The sequence below is a fragment of the Oncorhynchus mykiss genome, chromosome 6, assembly GCF_057628025.1.
Source record: "Oncorhynchus mykiss isolate SJ-2025 chromosome 6, ASM5762802v1, whole genome shotgun sequence".
Classification (NCBI taxonomy): Eukaryota; Metazoa; Chordata; class Actinopteri; order Salmoniformes; family Salmonidae; genus Oncorhynchus; species Oncorhynchus mykiss.
The window spans coordinates 53776889-53794637 of record NC_143027.1 but is presented as its reverse complement, the minus strand read 5'-3'; the positions used below and the strand labels follow the sequence as shown (position 1 = coordinate 53794637).

Below are 17749 nucleotides of genomic sequence, written 5' to 3'. Positions count from 1 at the left end.
AGTGTTGGCTTTGGGGATGACTAGTAACATATGCCTGCTGGAGTGCGTGCTATGGGTGGGTGTTGCTATGGTGACCAGTGAGCTGAGATAAGGTGGGGCTTTACCTACTAAATGTTTATAGACGACCTGTGGGTTTGGTGATGAATATGTAGCGAGGGCCAGCCAACGAAAGAATACAGGTCGCAGTGGTGGGTAGTATATGGGGCTTTGGTAACAAAACGGATGGCACTGTGATAGACTACATCCAGTTTGCTGAGTAGTGTTGGAGGCTATTTTGTAAATGACATCGCCGAAGTCAAGGATTGGTAGGATAGTCAGTTTTACGAGGGTATGTTGGGCAGCATGAATGAAGGAGGCTTTGTTGTGAAATAGGAAGCCGATTCTAGATTTAATTTTGGATTGGAGAGGCTTAATGTGAGTCTGGAAGGAGAGTTTACAGTCTAACCAGACACCTAGGGATTTGTAATTGTCCACGTATTATAAGTCGGAACCGTCCAGAGTAGTGAAGCTTGTCGGGCGGGTGGGTGCAGTCAGCAATCATTTGACGGGCATGCATTTAGTTTTAATAGCATTTAAAAGCAGTTGGAGGCCACGGAAGGAGTGTTGTATGGCATTGAAGCTTGTTTGGAGGTTTGTTAACACAGTGTCCAAAGAAGGGCCAGATGTATACAGAATTGGGTCGTCTGCGTAGAGGTGGATTAGAGAATCACCAGCAGCAAGAGCAACATCATTGATATATACAGAGAAAGAGTTGGCCCGAGAATTGAACCCTGTGGCACCCCCATAGAGACTGACAGATGGCCGGACAACAGGCCCTCCGATTTGACACACTGAACTCTATCTGAGAAGTAGTTGGTGAACCAGTCGAGGCAGTCGTTTGAGAAACCAAGGCTATTGAGTCTGCCATTAAGAATGCAGTGATTGACAGAGCCGAAAACCTTGGCCAGGTCGATGAAGACGGCTGCACAGTACTGTCTTTTATCGATGGCGGTTATGAAGTCGTTTGGACCTTGAGCGTGGCTGAGGTGCACCCATAACCAGCTCGGAAACGGTCAGTGATCTGTTTGTTAACTTGGCTGCCAAAGATTTTAGAGAGGCAGGGCAGGATGGATATGGGTCTATAACAGTTTGGGTCTAGAGTGTCTCCCCCTTTAAAGAAAGGGATGACTGCGGCAGCTTTCCAATCTTTGGGGATCTCAGACGATATGAAAGAGAATGAACAGACTAGTAATAGGGGTTGCAACAATTTTGGCTGATAGTTTTAGAAGGAGAGGGTCCAGATTGTCTGGCCCTGCTGATTTGAAGGGATCCAGATTTTGCAGCTCTTTCAGAACATCAGCTGTCTGTATTTGGGGGGGGGGGATCTTGGCCAAGTAGCTGCAGGGGGTGCTGAGCTGTTTGTCGGGGTAGGGGTATCCAGGTGATAAGCATGGACAGCCAATAGAAAAGTGATTATTGATACAATCGATTATCGTAGATTTATCGGTGGTGGCAGTGTTTCCTAGCCTCAGTGCAGTGGGCAGCTGGGAGGAGGTGCTCTTATTCTCCATGGACATTAGTGTCGCATAACCTTTTGGAATTAGTGCTACAGGATGCAAATTTCTGGTTGAAAAAGCTAGCCTTAGCTTTCCTTACTGACTGAGTAAATTGGTTCCTGACTTCCCTGAAAGTCTGCTAATGCAGAACGCCACAGAATGTTTTTGTGCTGGTCAAGGGCAGTCTGTGGTGAACCATGGGCTATATCTGTTCTTAGTTCTACATTTTTGGAATGGGGCATGCTTAATTAAGAATGCAAGGAATTTCCTTTTAAAACACAACCAGGCATCCTCTACTGACAGGATTTTGTTCAATATCCTTCCAGAATACCTGGGCCAGGTTGATTCGATAGACCTGCTCATTGAAGTGTTTTAGGGAGCGTTTGACAGTGATGAGGGGTGGTCGTTTGACCGCGGACCCATTACGCACACAGGCAATGAGGCAGTGATCGCTGAGATCCTGGTGAAGACAGCAGAGTTGCATTTAGAGGGCAAGTTGGTCAGGATGATATCTAAGAGGGTGCCCATGGTTACGGATTTAGGGTTGTACCTGGTAGGTTCCTTGATCATTTTAGGTCAGTTTAGGTCATGTCCAGGGCACAGCTGGGGGCTGAAGGGGATCTATAACAAGTGGTAACGGTGAAAGACATGTTTCTGGAAAGGTGGATTTTTAAAAGTAGAAGCTCAAATTGTTTGGGCACAGACCTGGATAGTATGACAGAACTCTGCAGGCTATCTCTGCAGTAGATTGCAACTCCGCCCCCTTTGACAGTTCTATCTTGTCGGAAGATGTTTTAGTTAGGGATGGAAATTTCAGGATTTTTGGTGGCCTTCCTAAGCCATGAATCAGACATGGTTAGGACATCAGGGTTGGCGGAGTGTGCTAAAGCGGTGAATAAAAAAAACTTAAGGAGGAGGCGCCTAATGTTAACATGCATGAAACAGTGGAGGTAAACATAGGCATTGAGTGATGATAAGAGAGGTTTTGTCTCTAGAGGCACCAGTTAAGCCAGGTGAGGTCACTGCATGTGTGGGGGTTGAACAAAAGGGCTATCTAAGGCATATTGGGCAGAGCTGGGGGCTCTACAGTGAAATAAGACAATCACTAACCAAAACAGCAATAGACAAGGCATATTGACAATAGGGAGAGGCATGTGTAGCCGAGTGATCAAAGGGTCCAATGAGTAGCACTAGATGAATCGGGGAACCAATTCAGTAGTCGCTACTACGCTAGCTGGAGACATGGCAATTCAGACAGCTAGTGGGCCGGGGCTTGCAGATGGGCCTCTGGCGATGTCGCAACGGAAGAGCCTGTTGAAACCACCTCGGACAGTTACGTCGACAGAACAGTCGTGATGGGTCGGCTCCGTGTCGGCAGTAAAGGGTCCAGGTCAATTGGCAAAATAGTTATTGTAGCCCAAGAACTGGCTGGTGGACGTCCTTGGCTAGCCGCTCCAGGCTAACTGGTGCTTGCTTCTTGACAGAGACCTATCCTGGAGTAGCCACTCGGATAGCAGCTAGCTAGCTGTGATTATCCGGTGTAAAGGTTCAGTGCTTGCGGTAGGAATCCAGAGAAGTGGTAGAGAAAAAGCAGTCCGATATGCTCTGGGTTGATATCGCGCTGTGCAGACTGGCAGGAATTCACCGGGCTGAGGCTGGCTGATGTCCGAGTTAAAGGTGAGGACCGCTAGCAGTGGCTAACTGACTACTAGCTAGTAGCTAGTTAGCTGAATAGCTCCTATGGGGGTTCCAGTTCTAAAGTATAAAAATAGCAGATCCGTACCACATTGGGTGAGGCGGGTTGCAGGAGAGTATATTCAGTCCGTAAGGTGGAAAGTGAGATTAAAATATATACGAAATATATACGAAGAAAACGATATATACACGGGACAGGACGGGACAAGACAAAACGCACGTCCGACTGCTATGCCATCTTGGAATAATATGAATCTTGGTTTCATCAGACCAGAGAATCTTGTTTCTCATGGTCTGAGAGGTTTTTAGATGCCTTTTGGCAAACTCCAAGTGGGCTGTCATGTGCCTTTTACTGAGGAGTGGCATCCGTCTGGCCACTCTACCATAAAGGCCTTATTGGTGGAGTGCTGCAGTGATTGTTGTCCTTCTGGAAGGTTCTCCCATCTCCACAGAGGAACTCTGGAGCTCTGTCAGAGTGACCATCGCGTTCTAGGTCAGCTACCTGACCAATGCCCTTCTCCCCCTATTGCTCCGTTTGCCGTGGCGGCCAGCTCTAGGAAGAGTCTGAGTGATTCCAAACTTCTTCCATTTAAGATTGATGGAGGCCACTGTGTTCTTGGGGACCGTCAATGCTGCAGACGTTTTTTGGTGGTCAATGGAAACAGGATGCACCTGAGCTCAATTTCGAGTCTCATAGCAAATGTTCTGAATACTTACAGTGGCAAGAAAAGGTATGTGAACCATTTGAAATTACCTGGATTTCTGCATAAATTGGTCATCAAATTTCATCTGATCTTCATCTAAGTCACAAAATAAGCCAAACATAGTGTGCTGAAACAAATAACTCACACATTATTGTATTTTTCTTGTCTATATTGAATACACAATTTAAACATTCACAGTGTAGGTTGGAAAAAGTATGTGAATCCCTAGGCTAATGACTTCTCCAAAAGCTAATTGGAGTCAGATAACCTGGAGTCCAATCAATGAGATGAGATTGGAGATGTTGGTTATAGCTGCCTTGCCTTATAAAAAACACTAACAGAATGTGAGTTTGCTATTCACAAGAAGCATTGCCTGATGTGAACCATGCCTCGAACCAAAATGATCTCAGAAGACCGAAGATTAAGAATTGTTGACTTGCATAAAGCAGGAAAGGTTTACAGTATCTCTAAAAGCCTTGATGTTCATTAGTCCAAGGTAAGACAAATTGTCTATAAATGGAGAAAGTTCAGCAGTGTTGATACTCTCCCTAGGAGTGGCCATCCTGCAAAGATGACTACAAGAGCACACTGCAGAATGCTCAATGAGGTTAAGAACAATCAGTGTGAGCTGAAGAATGTCAGCTAAAGAATTACAGAATTCTCTGGAACATGGTAACATCTCTGTTGACAAGTCTACGATTTGTAAAACACTTAAAAAAAATGTTATTCATGGGAGGACACCACGGAAGAAGCCCCTGCTGTCCAAAAAAACCCATTGCTGCACGTCTGAAGTTTGCAAAAGTGCACCTGGATGTTCCACAGCGCTACTGGCAAAATATTCGGTGGACAAATTAAACTACAGTTGAGTTGTTTGGAAGGAACACACAACACTATGTGTGGAGAAAAAAAGGCACACCACACCAACATCAAAACTATGGTGGAGGGAGCATCATGGTTTGGGACTACTTTGATGTCTCAGGGCCTGGATAGCTCACTATCATCTACGGAAAAATGAATTCCCAAGTTTATCAAGACATTTTGCAGGAGAATGTATGGCTATCTGTCCGCCAATGGAAGCTCAACTGAAGTTGGGTGACGCAACAGGACAATGACCCAAAACATTGAAGTAAATCAACAATGGCTTCAACAGAAGAAAATACGCCTTCTGGAGTGGCCCAGTCAGAGTCCTGACCTCAACCCGATTGAGATGCTGTGGCATGACCTCAAGAGAGCAGTTCACACCAGACATCCCAAGAATATTGCTGAACTGAAACAGTTTTGTGAAGAGTAAGAGGTCCAAAATTCCTCCTGACCATTGTGCAGGTCTGATCCGCAACTACAGAAAACAGCCTTGTCTAGTTTGGTTGCTGCCAAAGAAGGGTCAACCAGTCATTGAATCCAAGGGTTCACATACTTTTCCCACCCTGCACTGTGAATATTTACACGGTGTGTTCAATAAAGACATTAAAACGGATAATTGTTTGTGTTATTAGTTTAAGCAGACTGTGTTTGTCTATTGTTGTGACCTAGATGAAGATCAGATCAAATTGTATGACCAATTTATGCAGAAATCCAGGTATTTCCAAAGGGTTCACAAACTTTTTCTTGCCACTGTATGTAAATAAGGTATTTCTGTTTTTGTATGTTTAATACATTTGGAAAAATGTATAAAAACCTGTTTTTGCTTTGTCATTAATTGGTATTGTGTGTAGATTGTTGAGGGAAAAAAGGAATTTAATATATCCTAGAATGCTGTAATGTAACAAAATGTGGACAAAGTTAAGGGGTCTGGACACTTTTTGAATGCACAGTATGTATATTCATTGGCAATGTCATAGCACATTTTTAAAGATAAATATTGATTAGATATTAGCTAAAACTCTTTTAATCTGGTAAAATGACAAGAAGGTGATGGTGATTTCAGATCAAAAGTGGTCTGATAGTGGGGCGGTAGATGCCCACTAGTCTCCCTTATGGCTCAGCTCAGGTGACTACATATACAGTACTGTACCATAGACATAGTTTTGGATTTCACCCCCGTCACGAAATCAATTTATTTAGACCATTTGGACGTGCTCCTCCTCCCATTTCGACCATGCAGTGCTGCTCACGAAAAAGTGATTCCTTTCCTCAATTCCTGTCCTTGTTATAAAAATGAAAAACTGGTTGTTTAAAGCAAAACTAACAAACTATTGCTGATGGTGAACCTGAACAATCAAATTAAAATCTAATGTAAGCCCCCGATCGGCAGGTAGGCTTTAGCCAGATGAGTTAGGCTACTTTTATTCCGGTAAAACACAATTTTCAAGCGCTGTCAAATTACATTGGTTGTCACTCAACTTTTAAAGCCTTATATTGCACAAGGCATTTCACAAGCATTTGAATGCTGAAGATCAGAAATAGGCCTCCTACCTCTCATTGGTCAACATGAACTTGACTAGAGGTTCTTCGGCATGATTAATTACTTAGTTTTCACAAAAGATGAGAGGTATTTTTTTGGAAGTTAGGAAGAAAAAAATATGAGCAAGCTATGTTTGTGAATCAACATTTGAATTGATTTTCTGACCCATGTATGCTAAATTTTTTAGTTTTTTTTGTTTTGAATTTTACCCCTTTTTCTCCCCAATTTCATGGTATCCAATTGTTTAGTAGCTACTATCTTGTCTCATCGCTACAACTCCCGTACGGGCTCAGGAGAGACGAAGGTTGAAAGTCATGTGTCCTCAAATACACAACCCAACCAAGCCAATGCTTCTTAACACAGCGCCATCCAGCGCCATCCAACCAGGAAGCCAGCTGTACCAATGTGTCGGAGGAAACACCGTGCCCCTGGCAACCTTGGTTAGCACGCACTGCGCCCGACCCGCCACAGGAGTTGCTGGTGCACGATGAGACAAGGATTTCCCTACCGGCCAAACCCTCCCTAACCCGGACGACGCTAGGCCAATTGTGCATCGCCCCACGGACCTCCTGGTCGCGGCCGGTTACGACAGAGCCTGGGCGCGAACCCAGAGTCTCTGGTGGCACAGCTGGCGCTGCAGTACAGCGCCCTTGCATGCTACATTTTGATCGGTTTGGGTTCCTGTGTACCACTCATATCTTAAACATTTGAACTGGGGCCGATGCATATTGGTGAATCGCTCAGCCAGGTCAGCCGTGGCTGTTGCGGATAGGCAGAAGCATCTGCCTCGGATTCCGAAGGTTGCAAGTTCGAATTTAGTGATATGAAGTTGTTTTTGAGATTTTTGTTTTAAGCCTTATCCCAGAGTTAATGCCTAACCTTAAGATTTTGGAGTTAATGGCTAAACTTAACCTTAAACACTTTGAAATTTGAAGTTTGCAACAACCTCGAAATTTGTCGTTTGAGAAACATGGATGAACGTTAAATTCTGACGTGAGACTGTAAGAGGCAGTGGAATCGCTACATCCCTAATAATATCCTACAAAGGCTCCTCCTCTTCCTTCTTCTTTCTCCTCTCCTCCCCTTTCCCTCCTTCGCCCCTTACCCTCATCATCTTACCCTCCTGGTCCTTCCTTTTTTAAAATCTCTTAATCCTCTTCTTCCGGTTTTTGATCATCCTAATCTTCCACCTCCTCCTTTACTTCCTCGTCTCCCCCTCATCTCACCCATTCTCTCTCTTCTGTCCTCCGCCTCCTCTCCTCTCCTCTCCTAATCCTCCTCTCTTCTCCCTTTTCTCCTCTCTCCCTGCAGGGTATCCTGGGGCTGAGTCTGTACCAGTGGAAGGTGATGACCTATGAGGACTACACCTACCCCACCTGGTCCATGGTGATGGGCTGGCTGATGGTGTTGTGTTCTGTCATCTGGATCCCAATCATGTTTGTCATCAAAATGCACTTGGCCCCAGGCAGCTTTACAGAGGTATGTATGGGACACAATACCACACACACATGTTTGTAAGCCTGTTTGTATGTCCCATAAATACATTTCAGATCTGCTCCTTTTTCTTAGTCGCCCATTGAAATGTCCTGGGGTAAGGAATGTTTTTTGGACTGTAAAAATGTTTGTGTTTTTAGCACATGTAAGCAACATTTACATTTGTCTATAGCATACAGAAGTTAGTTTTTTGGTATTTAATACATGTCCCGGTTTGATATTGCCTGTGCTGTTGACAGTCCGTAACTCTGAGGGTCAGATCTTTGAGGTTCTACTGTAGTATTGTTGTATATAGAAATAATCCAAACAATAACCAACAATCCACACAAATTGTGACTTTGAACTTCCTGTCACTGTGAGTTACTGGAACACAGTATGTCTGATTTAAAAAAAATGTAACCAGGCAAGTCAGTTAAGATATAATTTCTCATTTAAAATGACGGCCTAGGAACAGTGGATTAATTGCCTTGTTCGGGGGCAGAACAACACATTTTTACCTTGTCAGCTCGGGGATTCGATCAAGCAACCTTTCGTTTACTGGCCCTACACTCTAACCCCTAGGCTACCTGCCTATGTGAGCATGACTGTTGGAAGTATAAGGTAAGCACTGAGCTCCGTAGTTACAGTGCATTCGGAAAATAACCAGACCCATTACGTTTTTCCACATTTTGTTAAGTTACAGCCTTATTTTAAAATGGTTTAAATGACATGAAATCTCCTAAATCTACACACCATACACCATAATGACAAAGCAAAAATTCAAATTGTAATTTTTGCAAATGTATTTAAAAAAACAAACAAACAGAAATTATTTATTTACATAAGTTTTCAGACCCTTTGCTATGAGACTCGAAATTGAGCTTAGGTGCATCCTGTTTCCAATGATCACCCTTGAGATGTTTCTCAACTTGATTTGGAGTCCACCTGTGGTAAATTCAATTGATTGGACATGATTTGGAGTTAAATAAAGTTAAATAAAGGTTAAAACCTGTTATGGCCCCCCCCCCCCCCCCCCGTTCAGCTGAGCGCAGGGAAAAATATTATTTCGAAATATTTAACTTTCACACATTAACAAGTCCAATACCTCAAATTAAAGATAAACATCTTGTTCATCTACCCATCATGTCAGATTTTTTAAATGTTTTACAGCGAAAACACAGCATATATTTATGTTAGACCACCACCAAATCAAAGGAAAAACGCAGCCATTTTTTTCCAGCCAAAGATAAAATCACAAAAGCAGGATTAGAGATAAAATGAATCACTAACCTTTGAAAATCCTCATCAGACGACACTCATGAAATGTTACACAAGACATTTATGTTTTGTTCGATAATATGCATATTTATATCCTCAAATCTCGGTTTACATTGACGCCATGTTCAGAAATTCCTCCAAAATATCCGGAGGAATTATAGAAAGCTACGCCAGATAACAGAAATACTCATCATAAACTTTGACTAAAGATACAAGTTCTACATATAATTAAATATACACTGGTTCTTAATGCAACCACTATGTCAGATTTTTTTTTAACGTTACGGAAAAAGCCTAACATTGCAATAATCTGAGATGGCGCTCAGTATTTCTCCGCCATGTTGGAGTCAACAGAAACACGAAATTACAACATAAATATTCCCTTACCTTTGATGATCTTTCATCAGAATGTAGTGCAAGGAGTCCTAGTTCCACAATAAATCGTTGTTTTGTTCCATAATGTCCAATACTAGTGTCCAAGTAGCTGCATTTGCTATCACGTTCAGCTCACGTGCCCAAAAACTGACTGATGGTCCAAGATAACTCGCACGTAAACTTCCAAAAGATATATTCCAGGTCGAATAAACTGGTCAAACTAAGTAGAGAATCAATCTTCAGGATGTTATTATCATATATATCCAATAACGTTCCAACCGGATCATACGTTTTCATCTGGAGCCAAATGGAACAGCGGCAGCACCCACAGAGAAATGCGCCACAGGAAAATGGCATTCTGTCGGGACACTGACTATTTCCCCTCCCATTAGGTCAAAGTTCACAGCAAATGCTCCATTCCACGTTCTACTGAATGAGGACATCTAGTGGAAGGCGTAGGAAGTGCTTCCAGATCCATATCTTATTGGGAAAGGAGGGGGCGATGACATCAAAGTTGTCCCAACTTTCAGAATTGTACTTCTTTGGAAGATTGCCTGCCCTATGAGTTCTGTTATACTCACAGACATAATTCAAACAGTTTTAGAAACTTCAGAGTGTTTTCTATCCAATAGTAATAATAATTTACATATATTAGCAATCTAGGACAGAGTAGGATGCAGTTCACTATGGGCAGGCAATTCATCCAAAGTGAAAATACTGCCCCCTAACCACAACAAGTTATTAAATAAAATAATAAAAAATAATATATGGCCCATTTGGAGTTTGCCAAATGGCACCTAAATGAGTCTTAGACCATGAGAAACAAGATTCTCTCGTCTGATGAAACCAAGATTGAACTCTTTGGCCTGAATGCCAAGTGTCACATCTGGAGGAAACCTGGCACCAGTGCTACGGTGAAGCATGGTGGTGGCAACATCATGCTGTGGGGATGTTTTTCTGTGGCAGGGACTGGGTGACTTGTCAGGATTGAGGGAAAGATGAAAGGAGAAAAGTACAGAGAGTCCCTTGATGAAAACCTGCTCCAGAGCACTCAGGACCTCCGACTGGGGCGAAGGTTCATCTTCCAATGGGGAAGGGTGGATATCTAGTCAGTTGTACAACTGAATGCATTCAACTGAAATGCATTCAATCCCTCTGAATCAGAGGTGCGGGGGCCTGCCTTAGTCGACATCCACGTCACACAGGACAACAACCCGAAGCACACAGCCAAGACAACACAGGAGTGGCTTCAGGACAAGTCTCTGAATGTCCTTGAGTGTCCAGCCGGAGCCCGGACTTGAACCCGATTAAACATCTTTGGAGAGACCTGAAAATAGCTGTTTAGCGATGCTCCCCATCCAACCTGACAGAGCTTGAGAGGATCTGCAGAGAAGAATGGGAGACACTCCCCAAATACAGGTGTGCCAAGCTTGTAGCGTCATACCCAAAAAGATTTGAGGCTGTAATCGCTGCCAAAGGCGCTTCAACAAAGTACTGAGTAACGGGTCTGAGTCCTTATGTAAATGTGACATTTCAGTTTTAGTTTTATTGGTTTGTGCAAAAATGTATAAAAACCTGTTTTTGCTTTGTCATTATGGGGTATTGTATGAGGGGGAAAAAAACTACAAATGAATCCATTTTAGAATAAAGCTGTAACATAACAAAATGTGGAAAAAGTCAAAGGGTCTTAATTAATAATTTGCGAATACACTGTATGTTCTCCCCCTGTGAACTAAGTGCTATCACGTCAAACATACAAGCACAATGAGCTCTTTAGTACAACATATGACAGAGTTATCAGGGCTGATATTTCACTTTACTAGAAAATGGATCTCTGACATCAAACACTTCTGTGTGTCCCAAATAGCACCCTATTCCCTATATAGTGCAGTGCTTTTGACCAGAGCCCTATGGGAAGTAAAGTGAAATATCAGCCTTGGTCCTCTGATAACTGGCGCCGGATCGGCACAGAAAACACAGATAAGTAGCAGTCCCCCACGCTGTGCTTGTTGAAGTCCCCTACATCACACATTAAACAAAGTGTTTGAGATTTGTATGCGTGCGTGTGTATGCAACTGTACTTACATACAGGAAGTTTTGGCATAATTGCCTTAGTCAAAGCCTTAAGATAGTTACAGTGTCTGGCTAAATTATTATTGAGCACATATGCTGTATATGCAATCAATATTTACTACAAAAGGTTTGATGTGAATTTCAAAGTTACAGACATTTCAGTGTTACGAACGACTGCCATTCCTGACATTTTCATATCTCTCAGGACAGTCCTACTGTCATCTATTGTACCCAACTCTCCCCTTGGCCTTCTGCAACTCAAATTGATTGATACTATTCTATTCTATTTTAACACAACTGTGTGACTCCCCCCCCCCCCCCCCCACCCCCACACTCCTCCACAGCGTCTGAAGCTGGTGTGTTCCCCTCAGCCCGATTGGGGTCCCTTCCTGGCCAAGCACAGAGGGGAGCGCTACAAGAACATGATGGACCCCCATGGATCCAACTCCCTGGGCCTCAAACTGCCCCCCAAAGATTTCCAGCTGGGCGCCTACCAGTAGCAGCCTCCACTACAACCACCACCGCCACTTCAGCAGGGGCACCAGGGGAGAGAGAGAGCAGCAGCCTACCACTGCCCTCTCCCACACCTGTTCCTTCTCTTTTTTCCTGTTCTCCAATCTACTTCATCTCTCCTGTTTCCTTCCTCTTTCCCATCAATGTGGGTGAGAGAAAAGCAAGCCAACACATCGTTACCACTTTTTTTCCTGGTTCTCCTGTTCACCTCCCTTGCTCCCTTCTACACTCTATAGCAAAGTGGGGCTGCCCTCCTCTCCAACATTGCTTTCTCTGGCAGGCACCCATGCTATACCCTGCCCTCTCTCTCCCTAACCCCTGACCTGAGAATGGTCTGTCCTCTGCCTCCTGCCCATGTACAGCCATTACGCCCTTTCTTACTGAGGGGATCTCTATTCCAAGAGAAAAATGTACCGTGTCACAATATTGCAATGGCAATATTCGACTGCTCATGACAAAAAAATCTAATCAAATTTAATTTGTCACATGCTTCGTTAACAACAGGTGAAGACTAACAGTGAAATGCTTACTTACGGGTCCTTTTCCAACAATGAAGAGTTAAAGATACATTTAAAAAATAAAATAGTGACAGAAGGAATAGATACACAGGGATTAACGAATAACAATAATGAGTCAAAATAACATGGTACTGGTACTCCCTGTATATAGCCGAGTCGATGTGCAGGGGTACGAGGTAATTGAGGTAGATTTGTATATATAGGTAAGGGCAAAGTGGCTGTGTGTGTGTGTGTGTGTGTGTGTGTGTGTGTGTGTGTGTGTGTGCGTGTGCGTGTGCGTGTGTGTGTGTTGGGGTGCCAGTGTAAGTATGTGTGAGTGTGTGGGTAGAGTCCAGTGTGTGCTCATAGAGTCAGTACAAGAGAGTTAGTGCAAAAAAAGGGGCAATGCAGGTAGTTCGGGTAGCCATTTGATTTACAGTGCCTTGCGAAAGTATTCGGCCCCCTTGAACTTTGCGACCTTTTGCCACATTTCAGGCTTCAAACATAAAGATATGAAACTGTAATTTTTTGTGAAGAATCAACAACAAGTGGGACACAATCATGAAGTGGAACGACATTTATTGGATATTTCAAACTTCTTTAACAAATCAAAAACTGAAAAATTGGGCGTGCAAAATTATTCAGCCCCTTTACTTTCAGTGCAGCAAACTCTCTCCAGAAGTTCAGTGAGGATCTCTGAATGATCCAATGTTGACCTAAATGACTAATGAGGATAAATACAATCCACCTGTGTGTAATCAAGTCTCCGTATAAATGCACCTGCACTGTGATAGTCTCAGAGGTCCGTTAAAAGCGCAGAGAGCATCATGAAGAACAATGAACACACCAGGCAGGTCTGAGATACTGTTGTGAAGAAGTTTAAAGCCGGATTTGGATACAAAAAGATTTCCCAAGCTTTAAACATCCCAAGGAGCACTGTGCAAGCGATAATATTGAAATGGAAGGAGTATCAGACCACTGCAAATCTACCAAGACCTGGCCGTCCCTCTAAACTTTCAGCTCATACAAGGAGAAGACTGATGGGAGATGCAGCCAAGAGGCCCATGATCACTCTGGATGAACTGCAGAGATCTACAGCTGAGGTGGGAGACTCTGTCCATAGGACAACAATCAGTCGTATATTGCACGAATCTGGCCTTTATGGAAGAGTGGCAAGAAGAAAGCCATTTCTTAAAGATATCCATAAAAAGTGTAGTTTAAAGTTTGCCACAAGCCACCTGGGAGACACACCAAACATGTGGAAGAAGGTGCTCTGGTCAGATGAAACCAAAATTGAACTTTTTGGCAACAATTCAAAACGTTATGTTTGGCGTAAAAGCAACACAGCTGAACACACCATCCCCACTGTCAAACATGGTGGTGGCAGCATCATGGTTTGGGCCTGCTTTTCTTCAGCAGGGACAGGGAAGATGGTTAAAATTGATGGGAAGATGGATGGAGCCAAATACAGGACCATTCTGGAAGAAAACCTGATGGAGTCTGCAAAAGACCTGAGACTGGGACGGAGATTTGTCTTCCAACAAGACAATGATCCAAAACATAAAGCAAAATCTACAATGGAATGGTTCAAAAATAAACATATCCAGGTGTTAGAATGGCCAAGTCAAAGTCCAGACCTGAATCCAATCGAGAATCTGTGGAAAGAACTGAAAACTGCTGTTCATAAATGCTCTCCATCCAACCTCACTGAGCTCGAGCTGTTTTGCAAGGAGGAATGGGAAAAAATGTCAGTCTCTCGATGTGCAAAACTGATAGAGACATACCCCAAGCGACTTACAGCTGTAATCGCAGCAAAAGGTGGCGCTTCAAAGTATTAACTTAAGGGGGCTGAATAATTTTGCACGGCCAATTTTTCAGTTTTTGATTTGTTAAAAAAGTTTGAAATATCCAATAAATGTCGTTCCACTTCATGATTGTGTCCCACTTGTTGTTGATTCTTCACAAAAAATACAGTTTTATGTCTTTATGTTTGAAGCCTGAAATGTGGCAAAAGGTCGCAAAGTTCAAGGGGGCCGAATACTTTCGCAAGGCACTGTAGGTATTTAAAAGTCTTGTTTATCAGTCTTATGGCTTGGGGGTAGAAGCTGTTCAGGGTCTTATTGGTTCCAGACTTGGTGCACTGGTACCGCTTGCCGTGTGGAAGCAGAGAGAACAGTCTATGGTTTGGATGGAGTTTTTGACATTTTTTTGATCCTTCCACTGACAACGCCTGGTGTAGAGGTCCTGGATGGCAGGGAGGCAGTTCGACCCCAGTGATGTACTGGGCCAAACTGACCACCCTCTGTTGCGCCTTGCGGTCAGACGCCTTGCAGTTGCCGTACCAAGCGGCGGTGCAGCTTGTCAAGATGCAGCTGTTGAACTTTTATGAGGATCTGAGGGCCCATGACAAATCTTTTCAGCCTCCTGAGGGGGAAGAGGCACTGTCGTGCCCTCTTTACAACTGTGTGGGTGTCTGTGGACCATGTTAATTCCTTAATGATGTGCACACAGAGGAACTTGAAGCTCTCGAACCACTCCACTACATCTGGACTAGTCCCTATGGAGGTGTGTGTGTGTGTGTGTGTGTGTGTGTGTGTGTGTGTGTGTGTGTGATTGTTTTATTCTTGTATCTATGTGTATAGTGATATTGGAAAATCCTCCACAAACAAAAAGGCACAAAAAATCTAATAGACTGAGAAATATTGGTATTCATCAGACTCTGATCTATGGGACATTATGATATATATATATATATATTCATTCTTTTTTTAATGAAATAGGCAATACAAGTCAAATCAACTGCCTAGAAAGTATGCAGTATGGTTCATTTTCATAGATGATATTTGTTCCTGTCAAACTATATACACATTAAATAGGAGTGTGTGTATATATATATATATATATATACATATCACACACACTCCTATTTAATGTGCAGGCTCCTTTGCTTTATCTGAATAAATGAAGTTACCTGCAATTTTGGCCTTCTACTTCTCCAGTAGATAAGGAAATGCCTATTGCTGATTACTTTAATTATAAACACTTTAGTCTCTACTATCTCTAAAAAAATGTATCGGTAATCAATTTAGCTCATTAATACAGTCGTGTAGTCGATCCTTTCTTTAGTAGCTTAAGATATGCAAAACGGCCATGTGAAATTGTAGTGATTCTTCTCAGTGTTTAGAATAGTCCAATGGCCTTTGTGTGCATAAAAATTAAACCAACTATTTATTGCTGTAGACGTGTTGTGATCTAGTCATGGCAACTATGGAATCTCCCTCTTTCCTCATACGCAACTTCTGTAGGGTAACATATATATATATATATATATATATATATATATATATATAAGGGAGAATGTGTGTTGCTCCAGATGTTTTTTCCTGTATTGCTCCAGATGTTTTTTGCTTGCCGGCTGTGTAAGCTGTATCTTGTACACCTTTTAAAAAGAGATGTGTGTTGACTTAGTGCGTGCTAGTGTTGTCACATCCCCACAATGTTAGGAGCAACTTGTAGATATGTGTGTAGGTAGTGTATAGAATGTGTGTAGGGTATGTGTGTAGGTAGTGTATAGAATATGGACTTTTTTTTCCTGGAACTGTACTTGTCTTATTATATGTGGTAGAGCTCTGGGGGGGGGGGGGGGGGGGGCACTTTGGATTCGTCTCAAATGGCACTCTATTCCCTATGAAGTGCAATACTTTTGAATAAGTGAGTGAGTCCTATGACCGATCAAAAGTACTGCACTAAATGGTGTGTCATTTGAGATTTGTACTTTGCCATTTTTAGATTTATACTTCGTCATTCTCTTTGTCTTCATGAAACAGGGTGTCAGGTATACTTGATTCCAGGTCTGCCTACTTTTGTAGGTGTATAATTAACAACAGCATTCTACATGGAAGAAATAGACAGTAGAACTTCCACAATTTCTACCTTAATAGGGGAGACATAGAAAAAAAAAAATCCTTCAAAATGTGCCTGTTCTCTCTTTTTTGCGCACTATTATAAAATCTTGAGGAATTCTAGCTCAGTAGGGCATCAAGGAATGTCTTGGTCAAATCGCACTGCACTGACCAAAATGTATCTTTACCTAGGGCACTGGAGTTGAATGAGAGATGGTTGGCACATAATTTCCCTTATAAATCTTGTTAAAAACTCTTCTCTATGGACAGAATTGGCCCATAACAGTTACATGTCTTACCTAGAACCCTAAGAAAATTGGAACAGTGTCTGCTTCCCTAATGGCAACCTTATACAACTTTTGACCAGGGCCCATACTGTAGGAGTCCAAGTAGTGCACTATATACGGAACAAGTTGCCATTTGGGACACATCCAGAAAGTGTAGGGGTCAAGACTTCAATCTGACAGTGACAACACACGACTTACCTGCCGGCCTGCCGCAAGCTATCCAGAGGGCCAGTAAGCAAATTGACTGGCCACTAAGATTGCTTTTCATATTACACGTCAGGCAACCAATCTGCCTTGCTTTCTGTCCAATTACCAACGTGACTGGGGATGCGTTCTTTAAAAAGCAATTAGACCCGATTTCTTTTCCCGCGTTCACAGGAAGTTGGATGTGTAATTTCTGTTCAATGTAAACAGGCCTTGATTAAAACAGCTGTGTTTAGATGGCCGGGTCTTTTAACGCTGCAGGCGTGTGTTCTTCGAGTGGGGCCAAATGTAGTTAATTGGAAGCTGTGGATATACGGGAAGCAATAAGACAAGCATGCCAGTGAGATTCGAGTCAGACGAGTGAGTCTAGGCAAGGCCCATGCTGTTTAATTACTGTGAAATTAAAAGCAACATGGGCTGCTAATTGTCTAGAAAGGTACAGGTCTCTAAAAGGGGAAAAAAACCATTCAACACAAAAACCCTATTTCTGAAGTAGCTTGTCCGTTGTAGCCTACAAATGTTGCTTTGTTTTGATATGTAATGCATCTTATCTCCAGTGTGTGTGTGTGTGTGTGTGTGTGTGTGTGTGTGTGTGTGTGTGTGTGTGTGTGTGTGTGTGTGTGTGTGTGTGCGCGCGCGCACAAAGCTTGGGGGCCCCTGACCCCTTTTTTTTTAGAACTCAGTCGTGGTCTCAATTTACTGTTGAGTAACATTTCAAAACTTGGTTGTGCATCAGTTTTTCTCTTATGTCAGTCACTTACAATCACTCAATGAGCCCATGTCAGCTAAAAAATGTTTTAGATTGGTTAATT

At 42.8% G+C, this 17749-nt stretch overlaps 1 protein-coding gene across 1 annotated transcript in view; it reads left to right on the top strand.

Moving 5' to 3' along the window:
• The window catches only part of LOC110526924 (sodium- and chloride-dependent glycine transporter 2-like), a 61088-nt gene extending 48553 nt beyond the window's left edge, over nt 1-12535 (top strand). The window contains exons 13-14 of the mRNA XM_090238188.1: nt 7647-7814; nt 11879-12535. Of these exons, the coding sequence (XP_090094314.1) occupies nt 7647-7814; nt 11879-12034 (324 nt within the window). The 3' untranslated portion in view covers nt 12035-12535. The remainder of the gene's footprint in view (nt 1-7646; nt 7815-11878) is intronic.
• The last annotated feature ends 5214 nt before the right edge of the window (nt 12536-17749 follow it).